We start from the raw sequence: 27,710 nt of genomic DNA, 5'->3' as shown, positions 1-27,710 counted from the left end.
TCTGTGTCTAGTTGTGATAAAATTATACTTGAACTTTATTGGTACGACCCCTTTTTAAGATACCTAGACCTAGAAAGTTTAATGTATGTATCCTGTAAATATAAACCCTAAAGGCATTTCATGATGATTGATCATGACAAAAAATTCAAATTAATTTTAAGATTTAAGTTTGTATTTATAATTCAAATTAATTATAATTTTAGAAGATAAAGACCTTTATAGCTAGAAAGATCTTAGAATTATCTTTTCTTCCTCTGTGCATAAAATAAAGAACTATGCCTCAGTTACCCTATCTATAAAATGGGGATCAGAATACTTTCAAGTGTCACATAAAGATAAAATGACATGTACTTTTAAATTACTAAGCACAGTGCCTGACACTAACAACAGTAGTAAATGATAGCCATTATTGTTACATCCACACAAGAAAACCAACAGCAAAGCAAGGGCTCTGGGCAGGAGTGAGAGAGGGCTGAGCAGAAAGATCACCACCATGAGACCAATGGCTGCCAGAGATAATGGCAGAAATTCTGCAGAGGCAAGGAGGTCACCACTATCAAATATGGTGAGAAGGGCAAGAATGTGAAAACAGCAACTTCAGCAGAGATGTCAGGCTGAAGCCAAACTAAAAAGAGAAGTGCCAAGAGAATGTGAATAAGCAGCCAAGCTCACTCAACCTCAGAAAACGGGGGAAAGACCAGAAGGAACAACGATCCCTATGGGTATTTGTGCCCTTCCTGTGCTTTTTTCTTGCTGTCGAGGAATTTTCTATATTGTTTTTGAAACCGAATTTGAAATATACTCGGTTTTAAAACTATGTGTAAAGACAGGAAAAAAATGAATAGCAGATATGCCTTACCCCATAATCCTAAGGAGGCCAAAGTCAGTTTCCCCCTCTCAGTGAGATTTCCAGACTTCACTGGGTACCACCACTCCCTAGTACATGGTACTTGGTTGGCTGGCACACCATGAACCCAGAGGAGCCCCTGGAAAGCAGTCACCTCCAAGACCAAGAGAAGCAATTTCACTTCCCTAAAAGGACAAACTCTGTCCTTTTAGTATCTGACTCCAAATATAGTGACCTTGTATTTTTAGTGAGGTGGACATAGGGTACTTGGTATTTACTGCATGTCTTACATTGATGCATTTCAGTCAAGACAGCTGAAAATGATTCTGCACCTTGTATCTACTTATAATTAAATACTATTTATTTTATAAAGATTATTAAAAAGATGCCTCCCCACTTTCAGCAACAGCTTTCTGAATAAAACGGTAAGCTGCTTTGGCATTTCTCTCCAGGTCTGAAATATGCTAAAATTCAAGTTCATTCAACTATAAAAATTCTAAGATGAGGACCTCATGCTGAGGAAGAATGTTTTAAAACTCAAAGGCATGACTGCACCAGGCCATGTATCAGTCTGTTAAGAGGGGAAAATAGATGAATGAGGTAATACATGGAAAAGAATTTCTAGCTTGTTTCATAGGACCTAGTTTTCAGAAAGAAAAATCAAACTTCACAAGAATGTGTTAGAATACACATGCAATCACTTTTATTCCTACCTAGTCTTGATAACATTTTAGATACCTGGTTAAAATAGATAAATCATTCTCTCAATATTTATATGTGTACATATATGTACACACATATACATATACACATATACATATTTTAACAAATAATTTTCTCATTATGACTTTGGAGACACTTGGAAGATTTCTTTGTACAATATAATTCACTGTCGTCAGGATCAGGAAACACCTAGGAATATTTTTGTAAAAAAAACAAAAAACTGATCAGAATGTATTAATATTGGAATTTTGATAATTTAGAAGACTGAAACATTTGACTGTGAAAAAATTAAGCCAATGTGATCTAGCATACAAGATTAGGAAATCTTTTCCACTGTGTTTTTTCATATAATTGCTGCTTTTTGGAGGATGAACTGAGGTACTGTTTCTTCCAGGAAAACTGCTATATGTCGATCTGGGAATTACCCTCCCCATAACTTCTGTCTGATTCATGTGTGTTACACATTATGGGGGGATAAATCAAAGGATGTTGATAGGGAAAACAGAAAGTCTCCTTTCCAGTGTCTCAATGCTTGCTAACATGGATACAGAATAATAAACTATATTCAATGATACGGAGGGGTTATATGTGGATTAATCCACCTTTAGAAGAACTTGCTCTGACGTGGGAGCTTTTTTGAGTGAATACTTACTAACATCACTCTGAAAAAACGGTGTTTATAAATGTATCAATGAGGGGTGCCTGGGTGGCTCAGTCGGTTGGGAGTCCGACTTCGGCTCAGGTCATGATCTCGCAGTTGGTGGGTTCGAGCCCCACGTCGGGCTCTGTGCTGACAGCTCAGAGCCTGGAGCCTGCTTCAGTTTCTGTGTCTCGCTCTCGCTCTGCTCCTCCCCTGCTCATGCTCTGTCTCTCTCTGTCTCAAAAATAAATTTAAAAACCTCTAAAACAATTTTTTTAATAAAAATAAAAAATAAATGTGTCAATGAGAAATGCTATAAATTATATGGTAAAATTATTATGCTAAAATTGCTATGGTTATACAACATTTTTGTGCCTTCATAAAATACTGGCAGGAACCTCTCTGTTTTCCTATTTCCTATCCAGTTGTGATTCATTTGTGTAGGGTGAGATGTAGTTGGGAATTAGGGAGCCAGGGGTTCTGTTGTGGATATGTTAAGTTTTAGGCGCTTAAGTGAAAACATCTGCTGGGCAGCTGGATCTATGTCTGAAGCCTATGTTAAAGTCTTTGGGTGCTGAGATTATAAACTATTTTCCTCCTCCTCTATGTAAAAACACCCCCAGTGAATATGTTGTGCTATTTTATGATCAGAGAGAGGCAGTAGTTGATGCCTCTAGGAAGGATGGCATCAAGAGAGCAAGATTCTGGGGGCGCTAGGTGGCTCAGTCGGTTAAGCATCCAACTTCAGCTCAGGTCATGATCTCACAGTCCATGAGTTCAAGCCTCGCATTAGGCTCTGTGTTGACAGCTCAGAGCCTGGAGCCTGCTTTAGATTCTGTGTCTACCTCTTTCTCTGCCCCTCCCCTGCTCATGCTCTCTGTCTCAAAAATAAATAAAAACATTAAAAAAAAAAAAAAAAGAGCAAGATTCTGACGTTGCCTTATCTTGTCCCAAGAAACTATGGAAAACAAGAGGTAAAAATGGGGGGGGGGGGGGGGGTGGGAGCCTTTGTTGTTGAAATCTGAGAATGGTGATGTCCACAAACCTAAGTTTCCAATCAGAAAGTACTGTAGCCCTTCAAGGTATAAGATGTATGAACTGTGTTTTAAAAGACGAACTAAAGAAACTGACCCTATTATAATAACCATAATCTATTTCATAAAGTGGTAAGTCTGACCTTTCAGAGGAATCCACTAAGAAATATTATAATTTTACCTTCAAAATATGATAAATACTATGCAAATATATTTTGGTTTGGAACGTTCTGTTCTGAGAAAATGAGAGTGTGCATTTTCCTCTAATACTGCGCTGACAAGGATATTTTGGTTTCTACCATTAATAAAATTCGTCTTCCCTAGCAGGATGATATACAAAAGTCTACTCAAATTAAGCTTGTTTCTGTGTATGTGTTAGGAAGAAACAACCAATGAGAAGGAAGTCCCCACTTGTGTGTGTGATGAAGAGCACAACTCAGATGGGACAACAGATCAGAACTTTCTACCCAATCATCGTAAGAACAAGGAGCCTTGGTGCTGAGGTGGGACTGATTACAGTGGGCACATCCTCCCTGTTGATGATGATGTTCTGAGAACACACTAAGACTCTGACTTCCTCCACATAGGAGCCTTGATGGAGACTCAGAGGAGTCAGTAACATCAAATTTGCTATCAAGTTCATCCATCCCAGAGATAATATCCTGTTAGAGGTTAGAAGGTAGAGAAAATTGACGCCACTTCCTTGCTAGTCCAATGAATGCAGTGCATAGGCCTATTTGCCTCTTTTTGAATATCTATATGAATAGGCAGCCTTTTTCTATAAAGGGCCGGAAAGTAAATACTCTAGGTTTAGTGAGCCATATGGTCTCCGTTACAACTACTCACTTCTGTTGTAGCGTGAAGCAGTGATAAATAATGCATAAATGAATGTATAAAACTGTGTTCCAATAAAACTTTATTTACAAATCCAACAGCAGACTGGTTTAGTTTGTCAACTCCAAACTAAATCAACAGCCCATGTGGGTGACTTAGGCAAAGATTAAAATAAACTGTTTCCCTAATTTGTAACACACTGGCTAATTCATGGGCCATCCAGACCTGCTCCCTATATAAAGACAGTCATAAATTCTAAGGCAATCCTATTATATAACCATATTGATGAATATGAGAAACATGAAAACATATTCAATTATAACTCCCTACAATTGATCTAATAATGCTTAAATATAAAGTCTGTCATGCTTTCCTATCAAGCAAACATTTTTTACAACCATCTATTTGGTTGGGGTCTGTATAAATAGCTCCAAAGATAATATTTTGGCAGACTCACATAAGTTGTTTCATATTGTGCTTTTAAAATGCAGACTTGAGGAAAAAGAACAAATGGTCAAGGCATTACAGTATTTTCTTTATGACCATAAGATGGCACCAAATTGTTACTATTCAACTAACAAGCACTTCTGCCTACTTATCATAGGAAGGCCTTAATAGAAAATTGTTTTTAATGCAGTTGAGTAGATTAGTATTTTTTAAAAAAGCACTGTATTAAAAAAAAAAAAAGCACACTTTGTTTACAGTTAAAAGCTAGAAATACTTCGAACCCAAAATGGACCTCCAGGCTCATGCAGAACCACTCGACCAATTTCTGGCACTATGTGCTGTTAAGACTGTGAGATACGGTTTCTACCCAAAGGGTTAGAACAATTCAATTATTGCTGAAGAAATAATGGTGATGGGGCAACCCTGATTTTGATACGAAAGGCAGTTCTGCCAGGTCTAACAGCCATGGGACCAGCACAGAAATGTGGTCCTTTGCCCAGAATATTTGTCAATTTGGCTAGATTCCAACCAAAAGGGAAAGAAACAGCAAGGGCAGGTGTGTTCAGTGATCTGCACATGAAACACTGTCTACCTGGGGCAGCTGTACAAATGCAGGCAGGTACCACACTCGCAAATACTCAGGAGCACTACCAGGTTTAGATCAGAAAAGAATTTATAAAGATCAAAACTAATGGCTCAAATCATTTTTTATTTTCCTCCCCAAACTTCACCACTTAAACTTACTTTGAATGAGGAGGAAGATTATATCAAATTTCTGTCTAGATTTATCAATCTAGAGGCTTGGACTTGAATTTTTAATGCTTTCTAAAAAATAAAATCCAACAATTTTATGCCCAATCTTATGGATGGATTTATTCTTAATAGTATTTACAAGAAACTGCCCCCCACCCCCCCACACACATATCTTTAGAGTAATCTATAAAGGCCAGGATGGCGGGCTCTTCAGCTGGGCTTTGAAGAACAGGTAGAAATTCTAATTCTCAAAATTGAGGCAGAGGAAAAAGGTTCTTAAGTTGAAGGAATACTGTCCCAAAAGATCAGTAAGTAGATTGTGTTAGAACACTGTGTGAGGCAGGAGGCTAGAAAGATCCAAGGAAGAATTATGACTAAAATGGAAAAGAAAAAACAAAACAAAACACTGTTTTCTATTCTTCCACCACAAATCGTTTGGGGCAAGCAGCTAATAACTAATGTTAATGCAATTCACTTAGTGGGTCTCCACAAACAGCAAACTTCAATCTAAGCTATGCAGTTCTTTGCTGTATATTCTCTCACCTCTTAAGAGAGTGTCTTATACTGCAAATATTAAAAAGATGTGCTCCCAATAATTCAGATGGGTGCCTTCCTGTCAGTAATCTTAATAATAACAGATTCGTTTTGAAAGCTCTGTAACAAAGCTAAAATGTTATCTTTCCCCCAGCACTTTGAATTTATGTTTGCTGAGTCCTACATAATAACTATACTAAGAAAACTATTTTCAAAAAAGTTTATTCTGTCAAAGCCAAGTTTACATTCATTTATTGCTTTACTTTTAGCAAAAGAAAAGATAATGCCTGTAACAAGAAATGATTTTCCTACATTATTCTTGGTCAGCCATGGCTTTTATTTTTTTAAGTTTTTCTTTTACTTTTTATTTTAGAAAGAGTGGAAGTGGGGGAGAGGAGCAGAGGGAGGGAGGGGGGGAGAGAGAGAAAGGGAGGGAGGGGGAGGGAGGGGGAGGGGGAGGGGGAGACGGAGCAGAGAGAATATTAAGCAGGCTCCATGCTCAGCACAGAGTCCGACAAGGGGCTCAATCCTATGACCCTGGAATCATGACCTAAGCCAAAATCTAGAGCTGGACACTCAAATGACTAAGCCAGCCAGGTGCCCTAGTCAGCTGTGGCTTTAAATCATTCTGGGCTAAAACCTCATCTAACATGTCTCCTGGGAAATAAGGACAGCAGAAACTTCCATTTCAAATTGACCTGTGTCCCATTAAAGGCTGCTCAGCTTCAGTAATTCTCCCAACAGCTCTACCTTCCAAGCCAGAAACCACGAAACAGGTATTTTCCACATTTTTCTTTTCTCCCATGTCAAGGCTCTTAGAAGATAGAAATGCCATGCCTTTCTTTCCATACTGACTGCCACAGCTCAATCAGTCCCTCTACTACTTAAGCGTCTACAGTTCTCTTCAGCAGTCTCCCTATTTTGTCTTTACAATCCACCCTCTATGCTTCCAAGAGTGTATTACAAGACAAAAATCCAAACTCACATCATACTTCAACTTGCTACCAGTCTAATATGTCTTTACCTTCACTACTAGGCTCCTATCTGTCCAACCCCTTACATTATATACCTCCTGCCTTAAAAGGCCCAAAATCCTTGTAGTTTTCACCTGTTCCTTCCAGCACCACATCCGCCCACCCCAGCCAACACCTCTGTAGAGGCTGTGCACTTGATTATAATATTCTGCTGCTTCTAGGCTAGAGATTCCTAATTTTTTAAGGTTTGATTCAGATGCTACTAGTTCTAGGAAATTTCTCTGACAACCTCTTCCCATGAAGTTGTTTATCTCCTTTGACTACTGTAACATTTCAGCATTTACCACTGTGCTGAACGTATCTCATATTGGTCTCCAGGGTTAAGACTGAGAACTCCCCAAAGGCAAGATACTACCTCTTATTTCTTTATAAATCTAAATCTGTAACAATATTTGCAGCCTATTATATCTACATTAATATCAAGGACTGGTTAGCCATTATCCATTATCAACAACCAACTCTGAAAACCAAAACCAAAGATAAGGTTGTCCAACAAGAGTTAATCTTCATACCAAATTCTAACTGACCTCAAGGAAGCTTAATGATGGGGATAATCTGCTTGTCCAGTCACATACCAGTTAGGATTAATATTTACCCACTCTGTTTTAGTATGCAATCAGCTGGCTGGACTGCATCTTAGTCTAAAAAGGCGTTTCAAAGATTTCCAAATGCCAATGTCAAGGGAAACTTCCAGTAAAATGTGTGCTGGGTTCACCTTAATGCATGTGTATTTTTAAAATAAATGTGCAAAGGGGCACCTGGGTGGCTCTGTCGGTTAAGCATCTGACTTTGGCTCAGGTCATGATCTCACAGGTCGTGGGTTTGAGCCCCGCATAGGACTCTGTGCTGACAGCTGGGAGCCTGGAGCCTGCTTCAGATTCTGTGTCTCCCTCTCCCTCTGCCCCTTCCCCAACTCGTGCTCGCTTTCTCTCTCTCTCTCTCTCTCTCTCTCTCAAAAATAGACCTTAAAAAATATTTTAAAAAATAAAATAAAATATAATAAAACAAAACAAAATAAATGTGCAAAGACCATTACTAACGTTCATGAAATAGCTTGTTAATAGTTATATACCCTGCTAACCATGTCCATGAGCTCTTAAAGGGCAGGGATGCCATCACCTTTTTATTCTTAGCACACTCTGGGTACTGAGTAAAAGTTTACTAAAACGACAATTCATCCATCCAAGTTTTTGCATGAGTCATATGTGGAAGTCAAATACAAATGAACTGCCCAGTGACAAAAGCAGTAAGTAAGGTAAAGTTAATTAAGGTTCTCAGATACGGTATTTATGGTTTGCCACCAATTCCTTTCACTGAGAAACTATTTGGAGTATGGCCAAGACTCATTTTACTTATGTTCTATATAAAAGAGATCAAAATTTAAAGTGATTTCAGGAAGACTACCAATGTGAAAGATGTACCCTACCTTTTATAACGTAAACAAAATGTGTTTGTGCTTTCTGAGTGTGGTTACTATTAAATAAAGCCTGTATCCTGAAGGCAGGGTGGGGGGAGGGGGTTTAGGTTGCCTGATTTCATCTCTAGGTCATGCTATGCCCGGTACAAATACTAGAGAACATGCTAAGCCTTGTTTCTTTGTAGCAGGGAATTATCTAACTAATTAGTGAATTATTTCAAGTTCCTTTCTTTTCTTCCCAGATATGTAATCACTTGGGATCAAATGACTCCATGAGGTAGTCTTACAGGAAAAAAAAAAATCAAATAGGTTAGTATTATTAAGGGCTCTAGGAAGTCCTAGGGCTAGGAAATGGGGTAAAAATTTTAAATTTAGATACTAGTACATTTAAATAAGCGATGCTAATTTGATGATATATTATGGAAGATATATATACAAATATTCTAATTTGTTGTCATACTATGGAAAATTGAAACCTGGACGTAGTATATCTGTACTGTACATTTCACTTCTTTTTAAATCACAGATTCTATGCACTATGAGTAGTGCCTAATTTCTGTATCTTCAACATCCCTAAGATTTTAATGTTAACAGCCCCGACTGGAAGGTCAGTAACTTAAGAAAAGAAATAATTTTTTCCTTGTGGTTTAAAAACCAAATGAAAAGATAGGCACATTTATTTCATACAAGTCATACTCTGAACCTAAAATGGAAAGCAAAAAATTGATATGCACTTAACATATTTCAAGTCTCTGTAACAGCCAAAAAAAGTCATACAAAATTTAGGTATGAGACCACGTCACTAAAGACAAAGTTGACTAGACAATGGCTTCTATGTTCTATCTGATGAGAAAAATATACACTTGACTATTGAGCCTTAAAGAATAAAGTAGAATAAATTGAAGACATCTCAGCTCCTTATACTCAACTGTTTCAATTATAAGAACTCAAAGAACCAATATTTTCCCTGTCATTAACAATAATATTTCAGTGCTAACACTGGCAGGTTAATATTGGTGATAAAAACTGGAGAGTGGTTTATCCTGACAGTTTAAAAAATGGACAATAATTATAAAATACAAAACTCACTAATTTCAAGAATTAAACATGTAAGAATTTGAAACCCATTTCTGTTTCAGAGAGAAATATTCAACAGGAAAACGGACTTCAAATTTTGAATTTCTGCCCGTATTTGCCACAACACACTAAAAAAATTACCTACACTTCATCAAGCTAGTATAAAAACCGATGGCATTTCAAGAGTAAATCCAACTATTTCTTCAGCATGCCCAGTGAAACAGAAGGCAGGGAGAGAACAAATGATAGAAGTACGAAAAGGGACAGGCTCAGGGCAGTGCTGCAATCTAAGCCAAAAAAGATGCAGATTCACGAAGAGCAAGGCAGCACAGAATCTTCCACACAAACCCTGGTTCATGAACCATCTATTTGAGTTTAGGACTCTTTGAAGTATAGCACTCTATATTTCCTAAGAAAGATGCTTAAAAACATACATAAAAAGACATTAAGAAAAATAAAATCCAGTTATTCATGTGAGGTACTTGGATTTATATTTAAGGGATGACAAAATGATACTTGACAAAGTGCATATTTATATTTAACTCAAAAAAGAGGCATAACATGTTAATATAATCTGTTATAAATTTCAGCCCCATCACTATTAAATACTTTTGATTCTATAACTAAGTGTTAATTATAGACAAAGCTACTCTACCTAGAATGCCACTTGATAACCCTGTAGTAATTTTGCTAGACCAAAGACTCGTAACTTAAAACAAAACAAAACAAAAAAAAAGCAACCATTTACACTTACTAAGAAAAGCAAACATTTACTTCAAATTGCAGTATAGGCTTTTCAATCACAAAAAGAAAGAAAAGAACAGTGATCTGACAGTGGTCACATCCTGTGCAAAAAACGTGATACAAAACTGGTAACACAAGGTATCTGTGCTGCTTACATTGCAGGAAAAAGGAAATACAGTAGCTGAAATATGGCACTCCTGGGAATCAACTTCTAAACCAAAAGAATGCCTTTGAAATGACTAAATTTATTTGTGTATTAGTAAGAAAGCCCCACCACCATAAATAGTACAATATTTAAAAATTAAAAAAAAATTGTATCTATCTAAGATAGATAGTGTATTGTTAGACCTCTTTAAGTGCAGAAGGTGGTTCAGGTTTTGTCTTTTTTTTTTTTTTTTTTTTAATTAAATAACTGCCCATATGCTTTATAAAGTTCCACTCAATTGCAAAAGCCAATTTAAATCAAGAAATATGTTATCAAAGTTGCATAATTTCATTTGGGACTGCCAGCAGGTTAAAGTCTCAAATCAAGTCTTTAACATAACACTCATTTTTAGTCAATGGAAAGTTAAAAAGTTCTCAAATCTTCATTATCCTCTGGAACTTGCCCTTCTAAATGATCCTCAGACTGCAATTCCTAGTTTGCAAATAAAAGAATGCAATATGCATCATACTTCAAGAAAAGACGACGATGTCGAACTAACATGCTTCTGGATCTTTTCCCTGCTCCTTTCCACCTTCTTTATAATTTCGGCTACTATGCATACTGACGAGGTGAGACCCAAAAGAAACAGCAGATCTGCAAGAGAAAATAAGGTGCATCTTACAATTCTTTGAAACACAGTTGCAAAGTGTAACAGCTTACATTTTTCCAGCATTTTACCAGAACTTTTTAAAATACACTGTCTCACAGCATTCCATGGGGTACATACAATCAGCCTCAGTTTAAAATTGAGGAAAGTAAGGCTCAAAATGTATTAATCCCAAGTTATATAGCTAGAAAAGGCAGCAGCCAGAGCTAGAACCCAAGTCCTTGGACTACTTTCCCAGAACCATAACCTCATAACCATAACCTGTAACAACAATACAAGAGGCCTTTTCCATTTAATAGACCTTATACAGCCTTTTTAAAAGGCTGTTCAAGCAGTGGTAACTGATTTGACTGAAAAATGCCTATCTAAAGATTACTTAGAAATTTCTATCTATTCCATTCGAGACCCTATAATTCTACTCATCATTTAAAGATCATGTCTTTACAATAGTATCCACATTATCTCATTCTAATTCATTGCTTGAAAAACTGCAGTTATCTCCTTAAGACTCCACTTTTTTTTTTAAGAGGAACAGTGTAAATATGAAATTAAAATACTAAAAGCCAGTTCAACTTTAAGGTAAATTGTAACTTACAGCATAAAACACAGTGAGACTTCAGAACTTATTTTCATAAATATCCAAATTAACTTTAAAATACATCAGCCCTCACACTTACACAGGAAGATTTATTTTTAAATACACTGTATCCTATACGTTTAATACGTAGTATGTGAAAGAATAATGCCTATCTTCCATACAATCTGATTAAAATTTCCTGCTTTCAGGGTCAGACTGTTATTTTGTAAATAATGAATTAGCAACTAAGAATAGTGAAATATTCATTTAATTATTGAAACTAACTTTAAAGAAGAGCAATCTGGTTTTCAGTGAGCTTAAATCTTGATTTTTCTTCATACAAGATTGAAAAGTTATAAACTACAATTACTCCATAACAAGTTTTTGTTTGCTATAGTTCAGAATCATCAAATACAATCTGACAACTGATAATCTATAAAATATTACAGGAAAAAAATTACAAAAAAGTTTTAAAGTCTAGAGTAAGGCAAGTGTCTCCCCTAAACTTGCTTAAATGAAAAAAAATAGAACACAAGTCTCTCACTTTTTTCTCACTTTTTAAAAGGCAATTTTTATTCAAACAAATGCATTAGAAAATACAATACTTCATCTAAAATATATAATTTATAAAAAGATAACATTTTCTTTACCCAGTATACTTAGGCTCTCGGTCTGAAAAACTTTTTGAAGTGGAGGAAAGTAAATAACTAACAACTGTCCCATGATGGATCCAAGAACTGCGTAGCAAAACATTTTATTACTGCAGAGTCCAATCTCAAATACAGACTTGGTCTGTTGGCAGAGCAAAGAGATAAATATTATTCCTTCGTCCCTGAAACAACTTCTTTATTATTACAATCATCTCCAATTATTAATAAGCTGGACTGAATTTCACAATGGCAATAGCACGAAATCTCTTAATTTTAACTATTATTTTGGAATAATTCAGATGGAATAAGGGTACAAATTAAAGCAGCTTCTCTTCGGAGCGCCTGGGTGGCTCACTCAGTTGAGCGGCCAACTCCTGATTTTGGCTCAGGTCTTTTTTTTTTTCTTCAGGATTTAAAAAAAAATTTTATACGAAATTTATCATCAAATTGGTTTCCATAAAACACCCAGTGCTCATCCCAACAGGTGCCCTCCTCAATGCCTATCACCCACCCTCCCCTTCCTCCTACCCCCCATCAACCCTCATTTATTCTCAGTTTTTAAGAGTCTCTTAAAGGGGCGCCTGGGTGGCTCAGTCGGTTGAGCGGCCAACTTCAGCTCAGGTCATGATCTCACGCACGGTCCGTGAGTTTGAGCCCCGCGTCGGGCTCTGGGCTGACAGCTCAGAGCCTAGAGCCTGTTTCAAATTCTGTGTCTCCCTCTCTCTGACCCTCCCCCGTTCATGCTCTGTCTCTGTCTCAAAAATAAACAAACGTTAAAAAAAAAAATTTTTTTTAAAAGTCTCTTATGGTTTGCCTCCCTCCCGCTCTTTTTTTTTCCCCCTTCTCCTCCCCCGTGGTCTTCTGTTAAGTTTCTCAGGATCCACATAGGAGTGAAAACATCTGGTGTGTCTTTCTCTGTATGACTTATTTCACTTAGCATAACACTCTCCAGTTTCAGGTCTTGATCTCATGGTTCAGGAGATGGAACCCTGCATCGGGTCTGCACAGACAGTGCAGAGCCTGCTTGTGATTCCCTCTCACACATACACACATTAAAAAAAAAAAAAAAAAGATGCTTCTCTTTATCATGAAAGAGTTTTCTCTAAAAGACTGAAGATTAACAGCAAGACCATAGAAAGAAAAGAAACTTTAGCATTCCAAAATATAAGAAACTTTATTTGTATGATTACTTTGATAAATCATTTTTAAAATTAATTTATTTATTTAAATTTTATTTCATTAACATACAGTGCAATATTGGTTTCAGGAGTAGAATTCACTGATTCACCACTTACAGACAACACCCAGTGCTCATCACAACAAAAACCATTTCTATCCATTAAGGTAGATAATCTAAAAGCTTTTTTTTTTTTTTTAATGTTTATTTGCTCTTAAGAGAAAGAGAGAGAGAGTGCAAGCAGGGGAGGGCAGAGAGAGAGGGAGACACAGAATCCAAAGCAGGCTCCAGGCTCTGAGCTGTCAGCACAGAGCCCGATGCGGGGCTCAGACCCTCAAACTGCAAGATCATGTCCTGGATTGGGGTCAGACACTTAACCGACTGAACCACCCAGGCACCCCCTCTAGAAGTTTAGACCTAATTATGTGTGTACTAAAAATGTAAAACTGCCTTTCATAAAACAAAAAATGTTGTAGCTTATTCAAAACTTAATCTAAATTAATGATAATTCATTACACTTGGTAAGTTCCAGGATGGCAAATAGTAAAAGATGTAACTGAGGATTTATAAGGTATTCTAAAATTGAAATGAATGGTCAGGCCTCAAAATGGAACCAGTTTTCAAAAACAATTATGCTCAAAAGTACTACTAGGTTCTAGCCCATAGCCCATTATTTTCTATCAAAACACTTCAATCAAGAAAAGGCAATCACATCTTAACATACAACATGGGAAGAGGGGCCCCTGGGTGGCTCAGTCGGTTAAGCATCTGACCTTGGATCAGGTCATGATCGCCCAGTTTGTGGGTTCGAGCCCCGCATCAGGTTCTGTGGTGACAGCTCAGAGACTGCAGCCTACTTTGGATTCTGTGTCTCCCTCTCTCTGCCCCTCCCCCGCGTGTGTGTGTGCATGGTCTCTCTTTCTCAAAAATAAAATAAACATTAAAAAAAATTTTTAAATGGGGGCACCTGGGTGGCTCAGTCGTTGAGCGTTTGACTTCAGATCAGGTCATGATCTCACAGTTTGTGGGTTCGAGCCCCGCATCAGGCTCCGTGCTGACCAGGGACAGCTCAGAGCCCGAGGCCTGCTTCAGATTCTGTATCTCCTTCTCTCTCTGCCCCTCCCCTGCTCACGCTTTGTCTCACTGTTTCTCAAAAATAAATAAATGTAAAAAAAATTTTTTTTAATTAAAATTAAAAAAAGATACAACATGGGAAGAAAATCAAATTTAAAATGTCCTAAGCTCTGACACACTGACAGAAGTAATGGGAAAACATTAATATACACAAAATTGTTCTTGTACTTCTAACAACACTTTCTTCTAAAATGAGACTAATACCAGGGTGCCTGGATGGCTCAGTCGGCTAAGCATCTGACTTTGGCTCAGGTCATGATCTTACAGCTAGCTCATGGTTCAAGCCCCGAGGGCTCTGTGCTGACTGTTCAGAGCCCGGAGCCTGCTTAGGATTCTGTCTCCCTCTCTCTCTGCCCCTCCTCCACTCGCACTTTGTCTTTCTCTCTCTGTCCCAAAAATAAACATTAAAAACATTTTTTAAATGAGACTAATACCATCTTAACAGAACCCATGAGTTTTGTCTAATACTCTCAGATATGTTAACTTGAACCTATCGTAAAACTACAGATAATAAGAGAATAGAAAGAAGAAATACCAAGTGCTGACACCTATGATTTTCTTGGATCTTCTAGTCAAAGTTAAGGCTATCATCATCTCAAATGCCCCATCCCCATTATGACATGTTTGTGGGTAGACATATCTGTATCTGGGGCTGTAATCTGTGGTGACAAAATCAGCTAAAACCCCACAATCCTTGCCTACTTACAATTAGTATTCTACCAATTCAATCAGCCAGCTAAGATCACCTAAGCTTACCTGGGATCTGGAACTTAGTGCATTGAACATATCGAAAAATACAAAGCACGTGAATGTCATTGTTGTGTCTCGAGGTGTTATCACATTGTCTCGTAGCTGTCACAAGGAAAAAGAATGATTTTCAGTGGGTGAATTTAATGGACAAATACTGCATGCTTGTAAAAGGTTAATATTTTCTTTGCTTTAAAATGAAAGAGCTGTAGTCTAAGATATAAAACATATAAGCTGGCTATACTTCCTATATGCTATTTAAGAAAGTCACTAAGGAATAGCTGTAATTTAAATAAAGTAAAAAGTCTTCTCACAAACCACGTATTGGATATTAAAACAACTTTCTTTTTTGATGTAATAAAATAGCAGTAAGGACTCAGATTTTCTAGTTTCTCCCCAAATTTTAATATATTAATTTTTGTTGTACTGGTATGTCTCTGCAGATTTAAACTAGACTAATAAATGAATAAGCAATTCTATTAACCCATAAAGCCTGAAATCAAACTATTTTTAAATGTTTTTGTTATCATGTTTTCCAAAGAGCTCTCTTAACTTTCCAGGCTTCTATGTAAAACACCAAAAAAAGTGAATCCTATCATACAGAATGCATGTTATTAAGGCAGAGCTTTTCAAGTAACTATACCTCCCGCCAGAAGACAAACAAAGTCCCACAAACAATGATTATAGATGAAACAAGTATTTTAAGTATCAGGTTTTTGGTCAATATGCTGTCCTTCCAGTTTCGTGGAGGTTTACGAATGACATCTTTATCCACTGGTTCTACTCCAAGGCTTCAAAACAAATAGAAAAGTGAATTACTTCAAAGTTTTAGGTTTTGATTTGTTATTTTCATAATCCCATTAACCTCAATTATCCAGGAAATGAAATGTTTTCTTATGGAAACAAAATGTTGACCATAAAAACCTTGGCTATAATTACTCAAAAATAACCATGGATTTTATCACTCTTCCTTCTTTTACTCTTGGCATAGTTTTTATTTGGCATAGTTTGAAGGGAGATTGATGGTCAAATTTCAAAAAAATTGTCCAACTTCATTTACATATAAATTTACTTATTTCAAATATGGCCTGAAATACTAAGCTACCATGTAAACCCTGAAATACCTTTTCAGGCAAGGAGATTTTAAGTAGGATGACTTATTGTAATGGCTGCTGACATGCATCAGTCAATTATTCTTTCTGCTGGGAAGCAGCATCTAAGGCCCCATTACAGAAGAAAATACTTACATGCTTAAGTCTCAATACTTTCCCAGAGTCTCTAAAATTGACAAAAGAACCCAGGTAGTAACACTAAACTCAGGATTTCTCCATTACATCCCATTCTTAGAGACAAAAGCTTTCCTCCTGAGAACAGGAACTGTACCTATATACCCTGATCTGTTCTCAACTTAAGAATGGGTGGGGCGCCTGGGTGGCGCAGTCGGTTAAGCGTCTGACTTCAGCCAGGTCACGATCTTGCGGTCCGGGAGTTCGAGCCCCGCGTCAGGCTCTGGGCTGATGGCTCGGAGCCTGGAGCCTGTTTCCGATTCTGTGTCTCCCTCTCTCTCTGCCCCTCTCCCATTCATGCTCTGTCTCTCTCTGTCCCAAAAATAAATAAACGTTGAAAAAAAAAAAAAATTAAAAAAAAAAAAAAAAAAAAAGAATGGGCATCTAACACAGTGCAAAAGCTCGGTCCATGACATGTCAACAAACACCCAAAGAGAGTAAATGATATATGCACACATCACACAATGTAAAACAAACGTGTTGCTGCATGATAGATTTCCAATCCTATCCATGAATAAAATATTAAAACTTAATCATCAGGATATCACACCTTCCTTGTCTTTCTACTAGCTCATGCATAAAAAAACTCTTACCTCTGAGCTGGAGGTCCATCCATAATTATATTGATCCACAAAATCTGCATGGCATTGAGAGGATTAGGAAAGTTCATTAATGTAGCCAATGAGATTAAAGTTAATGCTGCTATACTCCTGTTGAAAAAAAGTAATTGAAAAAAATCTGTCAGCATAGTATACTTCCTACTACTTTTATAGCACTTCCTTAGCATTTGAAAATCTCATTTTACTACTGCGCTTTTAAAGGAAGTCTGTATATCCAATTACCCTTTGCTTCATTCGGGTGTGAATATTCTGAAGCTAAAGTTAAACTTTATAATCCACAGCATTTAAATAAAGGATTTCAAGATGTTTAGATAATAACAAATAGAGGAAGATTTTAAACACTGAGTTCAGAATAGCTGTTACTACAGTATAGTTAACAGTTTCAACAATATTTTGGCAACTATTTTTTGACTACAGAAAAGCCCTTCTACTTTTGGAAAAAGATACCAAGGAAACACACTAAGATTTGACACTGCTTCCTTGGTTATTTCTGGAGCTAGTAAATAAACCACAAAGGTTTATACATTTTGATGATGACTTAGACATCATCTCTTTATCTTGCCATTTTTAATTTTAGGATAGAATTAATTTTCATTTTGGAAAAGTTACATATGAACAACACTCAGAAATAGCCAAAAAGCTTCTAAGCATTCTGCTTGAATTCTACTTGTCACATAATTTATCTATAAGACCCATGGTGACAAACTTCTTATAAACTTACGTGCTCAGTTGGAATCTAACAAAATTTTTAATGTTATTATAAATCCCTTTACCCTCTTCAATTGCAGACCTGAAAGTTAAAAAAAAATAAGTGATAATTATCATACAAAAATAAAGATATATCTACTCTAAAACACCATAGACCTACTTTTGAAAACAAGTTTCCAACTGATATAACACATCCATCATTAAAAAAGAATCTGTTATTTTCTTCACATATTAAGATTAGAAACAAATATGGAAACATTATTCTGGTAAAGAATTAAAGTCACATCTGTGAAGCTCTACCTGAACTAATTTCATTATACAATATTAAAATTCTTATTTTTAAAGATATTTCAACATTACAATCATAACACTGTCTTTTTACACAACAGACAATACTACACATTTATAACACTAAAATAATGAGCTTCTTTACCCCTTCAATTTTATTTTTCTTAAAGGTAAAGACGCATGCATGGTAAGGAATTAAATTAATGTATGTCAGGAATTAAATGGCAATAAAATATATTAGAAATCTAGCACATAAGCTACTATTGTTCCTACATACAATTAGAAATTCTGCTTTAGCAGAATTATATAAAGAATATGGTTTACAAAGATTCATTTAAATTCTCATTTGGTTAAATCTAGGAAAATACATGTTTTTTAAACAACTTCCCCTTCCTTTCAAGATTTTTATACAAGTCTCAGAATGCAAAGAAAAAAAACCCCTATATCCCTATAAAAGCGTGGCAATTCAGAGCTCCCACATGCTCCACTTCAGGCCTCGATGGGTTAATGAAGTACCCTGGACATATAATTAGCATGTGTCACTGAACTGAGGAGGACTCAGGTTATCTAACAGGTGATTATCAAGTAACAAGAGTCAGGGGACCCCCACATGAACATTGTGCAACTGACATTACCAGGTATAACATAAGAATCTTAAATCAATTAGAAACCATGGCTGAAGGAGACAACGCTATTTAAAACATTATCACTTGTATCACTGACAACAGGGACAATTACAGACAGAAGGCAATAGGTATGGATAGAGATTTGATTATTTTAATACTTACTGTAAAGCCACACATATGCATATTTCTAATAGACTGAATTTAAGTAGAATAAAGGCTCCATTAAGGTTTACTGCTGTGCCACTACACTGGTGGCCAGAAAAATGTGACATCTGGCTGGCACTCAATAAATATTTCTTTTTTTTTTTTTTCAACGTTTATTTATTTTTGGGACAGAGAGAGACAGAGCATGAACGGGGGAGGGGCAGAGAGAGAGGGAGACACAGAATCGGAAACAGGCTCCAGGCTCTGAGCCATCAGCCCAGAGCCCGACGCGGGGCTCGAACTCCCGGACCGCGAGATCGTGACCTGGCTGAAGTCGGACGCTTAACCGACTGCGCCACCCAGGCGCCCCAATAAATATTTCTTAAATGAGTGACTCTGCCATTTATTATATCCTTTTCATTCCATACAAATTATTTTCTTCGAAACTATACACTAGGCCATAAATAAAATTAATTAATCCTAGTAAAATAGTTCATCCACTGTGCACATATTTAAACAGTGACTATACTAATTCTTTTCCAGTTGAACTGTCTGGAGATGGGTACAGAAAAAGATGGGAAAAGATTCTCTGATGTGCATTCACTGAAACAAAACTTACATTATGGTTTGGAAATCATCATCCACAAGGATCATGTCTGCTGCCTCTTTGCAAACGTCTGTGCCAGTCTGACCCATTGCAACTCCAATGTCTGCAGCCTTCAGAGCAACTGCATCGTTGACTCCATCTCCTGTCATGGCTACAACTGAGCCGTTCTTCTGTAGAGACTGGGGGGGGGGGGGGGGGGATTTTGATAAAAATGTTGCTTCCACAAAGATAAAGGGATAAATAACTCCTATTTTACTCATATAATAAAGACTGGAAACAAGACAGACCACCAATTTTTCAACAACCTTCAATATATGGAGGTGTTAAGATAAAGTTTAGAAAAAGTTTTTATTAATAGTCTCATGTGTGAGAACCATGTCTAAAGTCTGATCTAGAGTTAATTATACAGTGGCTCTCAGGGGCAATTTTGCCTTGTAGGGGACATTTGGCAATGTCTGGAGATATTTTTTACTATCATGACTGGATGCTACTAGCATCTAGAGGGTAGGGGCCAGGGATGCTGCTAAACATCCTACGAGGTACAGGACAGGCCCTCACAACAAAAAATCCAGCCCAAAATGTCAATAGTATGAAGGCTGAGAAACTTTTAACTAATGCAATGGAGGGCTATTGTGATTAAGAACTTAAGCCCTTTAACTAATGGATACTACGTCAGTTGCTTTGTATATATTTACTGATTAATATAAATAACCATAAGTTTTAAAACATTATTCCCTCATAATATCTCCTTTTCTTGCTCTATTTATTCAGTTTCTAAGCAATTACTGCTAATTACACTGGGATGATTTGGCTATGGACTCCTGTCAGAGCATACAACTACAATGTCAATGGTTTAAAGAAGGTTGTACTTGCAGATATTTCATTCAAGGTTTCTTCTACATCTTCCTTTGCTAACTACATTCTCTATTAATGCTTCAATTTCAAGCTCTAAAAAAAAAATAATAATCACCTCTTTTGCTTCACAATACCTTTTACTTTAATGTTCTATCAACATTCCTAGTAATGCAATCATAATGAAAGACAAGAAGTAGCATTTTGGAGATAGCGATAAAACAACTGGATTTTTAGAGACCCACCTTAATAATTTTCATCTTGTGCCTGGGGCTAGCTCTGTAAAATACCGCAACCTGTAAAAACACAGGATACACTAAAAATCTTCAATGTTAAGAAATATCAGAATAACTCATGCATTTATGACCCAGATTTTTAAAAATTATCTATTTAAAGTATATTTACTTTGCCACAGAGATCAAGCTTAAGCAATAGGTCGTATCTGTTAAGACACTCATTTGACATGATCATTTCAAACTTTACCAACAGTAGCACTGGAAATACACAATCTAAACAAGTTATCCAATTTAACCCATTATGTTTAAAGTCTGAAGAGAAACAGCCTTATTCTTGAAATGTTTCAGAGACAGAGAAGGAAGAATTCACCTCCATATGTTTCTTCATTACACTGGCAAACAACAAAAATGGCCTTTTCCCTTCGTTCTGTCTTCAGGAAGGATAAAGAACAGCTGCCTTTTTTGCTGTTGTTGTGGTTTTGTTATTGTTGTTGTAAAAAGTGTCAAGTGTCGGGGAGCCTGGGTGGCTCAGTTGGTTAAGCATCTGACTTCGGCTCAGGTCATGATCTCACGGTTCATGAGATTCAAGCCCCGCATCGAACTCTGTGCTGACAGCTCAGAGCCTGGAGCCTGCTTTGGATTCTGGGTCTCCCTCTCTCTCTCTGCCCCTCCTCTGGTCATGCTCTGCCTCTCTCTCTCAAAAAAATAAATAAACACTAAAAAAGTAATAAAAAATAAAGTGTCAAGTATCTGCTCATTCTCCCTCTTCATTTTAATTCTTTAGGTTCTCCTACACTATATCTCCAACAGTTTATATGATCTTATCCCTCCAAACCATGCATTTAATTCCCTTTTCTGATGCCATCTCCTGGTCTCCTCAAACGCCTTCACTGTGCCCCAAAGGCAGATATCAACAACATCCCCTGTATCCTCCACTTTTGCACATTGCTCTAACCTAATTTTGCACACAGCAAAGCCATCCCTACGGTCCTCTCAAAGAGTACCACCAGGAGAGCCTAGACAGGGGTAGGTGTCTTTCATTCCCCCTTTTTTATTCATAAAACCTCAGTTTTGAAGGTCACAGGATACTATACTTCCTACTAACTGCAGGCATTCACTGCTCCAGGTCACTCCCCCATGTTTCACAAAATGTTTTTCAGATTTTTTTTTAATGAATACAATGTTGTATTAGTTTCACGTGTACAACACAGTGATTCACAATTCTATACGTTACACAATGCTCACCATAAGAGTAGTTACCATCTATCACTACACATTATTATAACACTATGGACTATGTTCCTTACACCGTACTTCCCATCCCTGTGACTTAATGAACTTCTGTTTCACTGTCACTCTTTCCAACAACACTTTCCAACAACACTTAAGTCACGGCGATTTTAATAACTACATAATATACCATTCTTCTCCCTACTGTCCTAGAGGATTAGTTCATACTAAGTTTTCTCTCCTCATACTTCCAATTTATCACCATCTCCAACCCTAGGCTCCGTTGACAACTTTGCTTCCCACTTCAAAGAAAACAGAATGAGGAAAGAACTTCCATAATTCCCACCATCCAATATCTGTATCCAAGCACTATCCTTTCTCTCCTTTTATTATAGATGAACTAAATATGCTCCTAGCACACGGGTCAAATATTCTACCTTCTGACCTATTTAAAGATCATTGCTCCAGAAATTCTATCCTCTCTTGCATCAACATCTTTTCCTCACTGATGCATCGTTATCATCAGTATACAAACATTTGATTATTTCTTCCATTTAAATAAAAACAAAACCAAAAACTTCCCTTCTTGTTTTGGGCACTACCCTACATTTTCCTCTTTCTTTATAGCAAAACTCCTCTGTACTTGCCATCTCCCATTTCCCCTCTTCTCATGCTCTCCTGACTCCATCCCAGTTGGGCCGCTGCCCCCACCACTGCGCTGAAACCCCTGCTGAAGACTATTAAAGACGACCTGCTTTGCTCACACCAGTGGTCATTTCTTTTCTGACTTACACTCTCAGCAGCACGCTAACATAGCCGGTAATTTCCTCCTCCTGAGATACTTTCTGCTCTTGGCTTCCATGATCACCCTATAGCTCCTGGTCTTCCTCCTACCTTTCTGGCTGCCCCTCTTTTGCAGGCTCCTCCGGACCTCCCTGAAGTCTGAATCTTGGAATATTTCAGGACTCAGTTCTTAGATTCCTCTCTACAAAAGGTCTAAGAATCTCCACCTGTCCCTAGGTGATCTCATCCAGCCTTAGAGATTTAGATTTTATTTTTATGCATTTTTGTCTTCAGCCCCAATATCTCTTCTAAAATCCAGACCAGTGAAATTAATCCACCCACCTATTCCAAAGTTCCTTTTGGATGTCTCATCTAAGACTTAAAAATATCACAAACTGAACCCGTTATTTCCCAAAATACATGTCCTTCATATCCTCTGCTAATGGCAAGTATATCCTCCTAGTCGCTCCGGCTCAATTCCTCCTCTTCTCTCACATGCCACAAGCAGTTTAACAGCAAATCCTATTGGCTCCATCCTCAAATAAATCCAAACTTCAACCTCCTTACTCTAAACCCACTGCCAATACTCTGGGCCAATATATGAACTGATTTTTTATTTCTGCCCTTGTCTCCTGCAGTCTCTTCTCAACGAAGTGACCACAGTGAAACTGCTAAAACAGAAGCCAGATCACATCTGTCTTCTGCTCAAAACCCTCCAATGACTTCCTATCTTCCTCAGAATGAAAGCCAAAGCCCATTACTACCTACCCCTTCCTCCTCATTTGTGTTTTTTCACCTAAACTACACCTACTCGTCCTCCACCCTGTTCCTTAAACACACCAGGCACACTCGCCTCAAGGTCTTTGCATGTGTGTTCCCTCGTCTGGAGTGCTCTTTCCTCAGATATTACATGGGCTGCTCCTTTGTCAAGCAGTTTCTCGGTAATAAGGTCTTTCCTAGTCATGTTATCTAAAAATTTCAATTTACCTCTTCAATCTTTCCTCTCTCTACTCCCTGCTTTTGTTGGTGCTCCTTAGCACTTATCTGACACAATGTATATATTTACTTATCTTAGACTATAAGCTCCCTGAAGGCAGTCCTCTATAAATACATATAAAATGAATAAATCACTGAATTTAGTACCATCAAATAGACTGTACCCAGTTTCTCTCCCAATTTTAATAAAGGTCTAAAACAAAAGAGGATTATTTTCTTAGGCAAAAGACTCAATCTAACTGTAACATCACATTACTACTTATGCCTAGGGCCTTTAGATACCATGAATCACATAAGTCATATTTGGAGAATATATTTCCTTTTTAAAAAGCTCAAAATCCTTTGGACTCTTTAGTATGTCATTAAAAAGGACTAAAGGACATCTGTATTGAAAGTATATTGCTACCTTCTGAGTGACAATTCAATATTACTGCAGAAATTAATCATATAGCACACAGCATTGAAATACAGGAGTATTTAGCAAAGACTGCAGATTTTCCAGAATATTTAAATCAAAGGCTAATTACCACCACTCAGGTTGAACAGAGTAAAATTTTGCCTTTGTTACACTAACTGCACGTCATTTGAACCATCGCAAATCATGCCATTATATCACTGACAATGGCAGCCACAAGGACATGCCAACCGTTGGACTGAAAGCATATTTCTTTTGTACACTAACAAATTACTTGACGTGCAGCCGGTATACCTACGACCTGATATAAGATTTTACTATTTCAAAGGTTTGATGGCAACTCAAAAATAAGAGCAGCAGTTTCGAGACCAAGCAGATTTTGATGAAAACTCAGTTGGTGCTTTGCAAGTGGTACAGAGTAAAATTTGTTCTTAAAGCACCAGAAGAGCAGATCAATCTTTTAGGTGACTAAAAACACTAAATTTAGTGACTCAAAATTATGGCCTAAAGAAATAAGATTTAAAACAAAACAATATGGAAAGGACTAGAGACTGAGCTACATCACTGTATCACAGAGCTAAGATTAGACTTGGGGGTAACTGAATTTCCTCTATTCATAATCTTTTCACCTTTATATCCGTTTCTCTACTTAACAACAAAAAAAGAATATACGGATTAAAGATAAAGCACACAATAAAATCATGTACCTTGGAAGCAAGAGGGAAAAAGATAGGATGAGGACAGGATGGTAAAAGGACAGTGGAAAAGAAATAGAACTTTGAAAAGGAGCAGGTTTAGGGAATAATTTTTTCTCTTCTCATTGGTCCTTCTTTACAGTGTCATATCTGTGGTTAGCACTCACAGATGTTTTTTTGTTTTTTTTAATGTTTATTTATTTATTTGAGAGAGAGCGAGCAGGGGAGGGGCAGAGAGAAAAGAGAGAGAAGGAATCAAAGAATCCCAAGCAGGCTCCACGTTCAGCACAGAGCCCAATGCAGGGCTCAAACTCATAACTGTGAGGTCATGATCTGAGCAGAAATCAAGAGTTGGATGCTTAACCAGCTGAGCCACCCAGGCACCCCATCACTCACAGTTGGTCAACATTTATAGACAAGGGTGCTAGCAAAAGGAAGTTAAGAAGAATACAGGAAAATACTAAAGGAGAAATTAATGAAAAATATTCCTGGAATTAAAATAACCTGCTGAAGTTTCCCCAATCTTCCAGGAAAGATATAAAGATACCAGATGCATTGAAGAAAAGAAAAAAAACAAAAACAAAACACAGGTGACTGAAATAAAATATTTACAACCTACCAAAAACCAAACAGCACACAGATTGGGGATTCTATTACAGGAATTTGATTAATAGTTTTGGTAGTAATACAAATGAAGGTATTGCTATTAAAAAGAACAAAAGAGGATGTCCACTTCTATTGATGGGAAATATAGGACACACTACAAGAAATCATAAACAAAAAACATTGAGAACTCCTAGATGGACTTTCTAAATAATTACACAAAATTGAGTTTCCATGCTACTCTTTTGTTGGCTCTAGGTTAAAAGGACACAGTAATGTTAGAAATGAAATATGAGACTGAATTATGGAAAGAGGAAGCTAAAAAACATTTTAGTAAGGAAAAGAATTAATATGATTTAGTACATGTGGGGAAATCTCAGTAAGCTGGCAATTTAGAAGTTTTTTGCTTTTAACACTAATAAAAAAAAAGCCATTCAAACTGGTATGAAGTAAAAGCATTAGACCAAGTATATATGTTGGCTGTAAGAGAGTTCCATAAACGTAAGATGAAGTGGGGAAGAAAACAAGTTACAGGATAAGGGCAGTCCACCTAAGCTCAAAGAGCTAAAACAATTCATTAATAGTATTTGCAGAAAAGATTTAGGTATTCAAAAGAAATACCTCGAAGGGAGCTCTGGTATTTATGGAATTCCTCCTTAGAATAGGACAAGGTGAAGCAATTCAGTAAGCTTCTCACAAAGCTTAGGTTTTATATTGTTTTAGTCTCTTTGGAATAGCATCAGGGTATCTGCCATAATTAATGCATAAAAACTGTTATCTGGAAAAGACGTAATTTGCCCAGGCTGATGGTGTAATTTGTAATTTGCAATTTGCCTCTTCCTTCTCTAAGTACCTTGAAGTTGGTTTCCAGAGTTCATTAGCATTTTTATCAGAGAGCCCAGAGAGTGAACCAAGAAAGCAAATAAAATGAAACTTCAAATCTGTCAATTTCACTACTTGTCACCATCTCTGGGAATAGGTTTGGAAGAAAAGGTTGAACAAAGGTCTAATGGGAAAATGTTTAATTAACTGCAGATTTCACATATATTGACTAATGTACACTCTGTCCCAATACCCCTAGGTAACCTAGTACAGAATTTATTCTTTCAGAAATAAATGTCAGGAAGAAACTATCACGAAAGGACACACACACACACACACACACACACACACACACACACAAAGTCGTGTTCAAATATGGAAACAGCTTCCTCACTAAATGTAAAATAAAGCAAACACACACACTGCTCCCAGATGCTCTGAAAACAGCATTCATGAGTAACTAGAGCTTCAGCAAGAGAAAACAAATGAGTAAAAGAGCACATTTCTACTAGTTACTGTATCTAAAATCTAAGCACAAGTGAGGCTGATGGCCCAGGGACTTAATGTTATTGTAAGAAGCACAGTTTGTGGAAATATAAGCTAAACCTTTTCAGAGGACAATTCACCAATATGTGCTAAGCATTTTATAAATGTGTTGGTCATCAGTCCAATCTTTTCACATGAAGAAATTTATTCTACAGAAATAATCAGAGATAGGCACAAAGTCATGTACAATAATATTTAATGAATCAGTAAGCAACAGATGACAAAGTCAGAAGTCACACAGACCTGGACTCCCAGTCCCAATGCCACTGCTATCACTTATCAGCTCTGAGATTTCAGATTAGTATCCCAAATTCTCTGGGCCTCAGTTTCTTCATCTGTAAAAATGGGTCTGCCCATCTCTTATAAGATGGCTATTAGAAGTAAATATATAACATATGTAATATATGAATTGCCTGGTACATGGTAAATGGTTGCTTACTCTTATTATCCTTGAAGCATTGTTTACAGTAACAAAAAATAAATGGAAGTTAAAATTTCAACACGAAAATGATTATATAACTATGTATTTGCTGTGTGTTTATACACACATAATATATCCAAGCAAAATACTGTGCACCCATTAAAAACATGTTTTATAATGATAACTTACGATTACAGAAATGCTGATGTTAAATGAAATGTTCACATTTATAACACTATTAAGTTCCAACCAGTTTTTGTCAAAACACATTTTTAAAAAAACACATGGGTTGGGGCACCTGGGTGGCTCAGTCACTTAAAGCAGCCGACTTCAGCTCAGGTCATGATCTTGCGGTCTAGGAGTTCGAGTCTCATGTAGGGCTCTATGCTGACAGCTCACAGCCTGGAGCCTGCTTTGGATTCTGTGTCTCCCTCTCTCTGCCCCTCCCCTGCTTGCTCCCTATCTCTCTCTCTCAAAAATAATAAACATTAAAAATTAAAAAAAAAGACATGGGTTAACTTATTTTATTATTTTGTATGCTCTGCACAACCTTTGAGTATCTGGATTGTTTGCAGGTAGTTTCCATTCTAGCTCTTTTCTAGGTTTTCAGTTTTTCTACAATGAACATATACTACTAATGAACAAATTTTC

At 37.0% G+C, this 27,710-nt stretch overlaps 1 protein-coding gene across 4 annotated transcripts in view; it reads right to left on the bottom strand.

The window, feature by feature from the left end:
- The window catches only part of ATP2C1 (ATPase secretory pathway Ca2+ transporting 1), a 139,261-nt gene that overhangs the window by 5,121 nt on the left and 106,430 nt on the right, over positions 1 to 27,710 (bottom strand). For 3 of the 4 annotated variants that reach the window (XM_047875526.1, XM_047875527.1, XM_047875525.1), the window contains 8 exons: positions 20,558 to 20,608; positions 19,473 to 19,639; positions 17,809 to 17,877; positions 17,061 to 17,177; positions 15,825 to 15,972; positions 15,191 to 15,286; positions 12,124 to 12,265; positions 10,759 to 10,883 (listed from right to left, as the gene is read on the bottom strand). In XM_047875526.1, the coding sequence (XP_047731482.1) occupies positions 10,759 to 10,883; positions 12,124 to 12,265; positions 15,191 to 15,286; positions 15,825 to 15,972; positions 17,061 to 17,177; positions 17,809 to 17,877; positions 19,473 to 19,639; positions 20,558 to 20,608 (915 nt within the window). Of the gene's footprint in view, positions 1 to 1,385; positions 1,760 to 10,758; positions 10,884 to 12,123; positions 12,266 to 15,190; positions 15,287 to 15,824; positions 15,973 to 17,060; positions 17,178 to 17,808; positions 17,878 to 19,472; positions 19,640 to 20,557; positions 20,609 to 27,710 lie in introns of those variants that run through there. The other variant, XM_047875524.1, reaches the window with a different exon arrangement.

Source organism: Prionailurus viverrinus, chromosome C2 (genome assembly GCF_022837055.1).
Source record: "Prionailurus viverrinus isolate Anna chromosome C2, UM_Priviv_1.0, whole genome shotgun sequence".
Classification (NCBI taxonomy): domain Eukaryota; kingdom Metazoa; phylum Chordata; class Mammalia; order Carnivora; family Felidae; genus Prionailurus; species Prionailurus viverrinus.
Note: the sequence above shows the minus strand (reverse complement) of the source record. Positions and strands in the feature narration are given on the sequence as shown.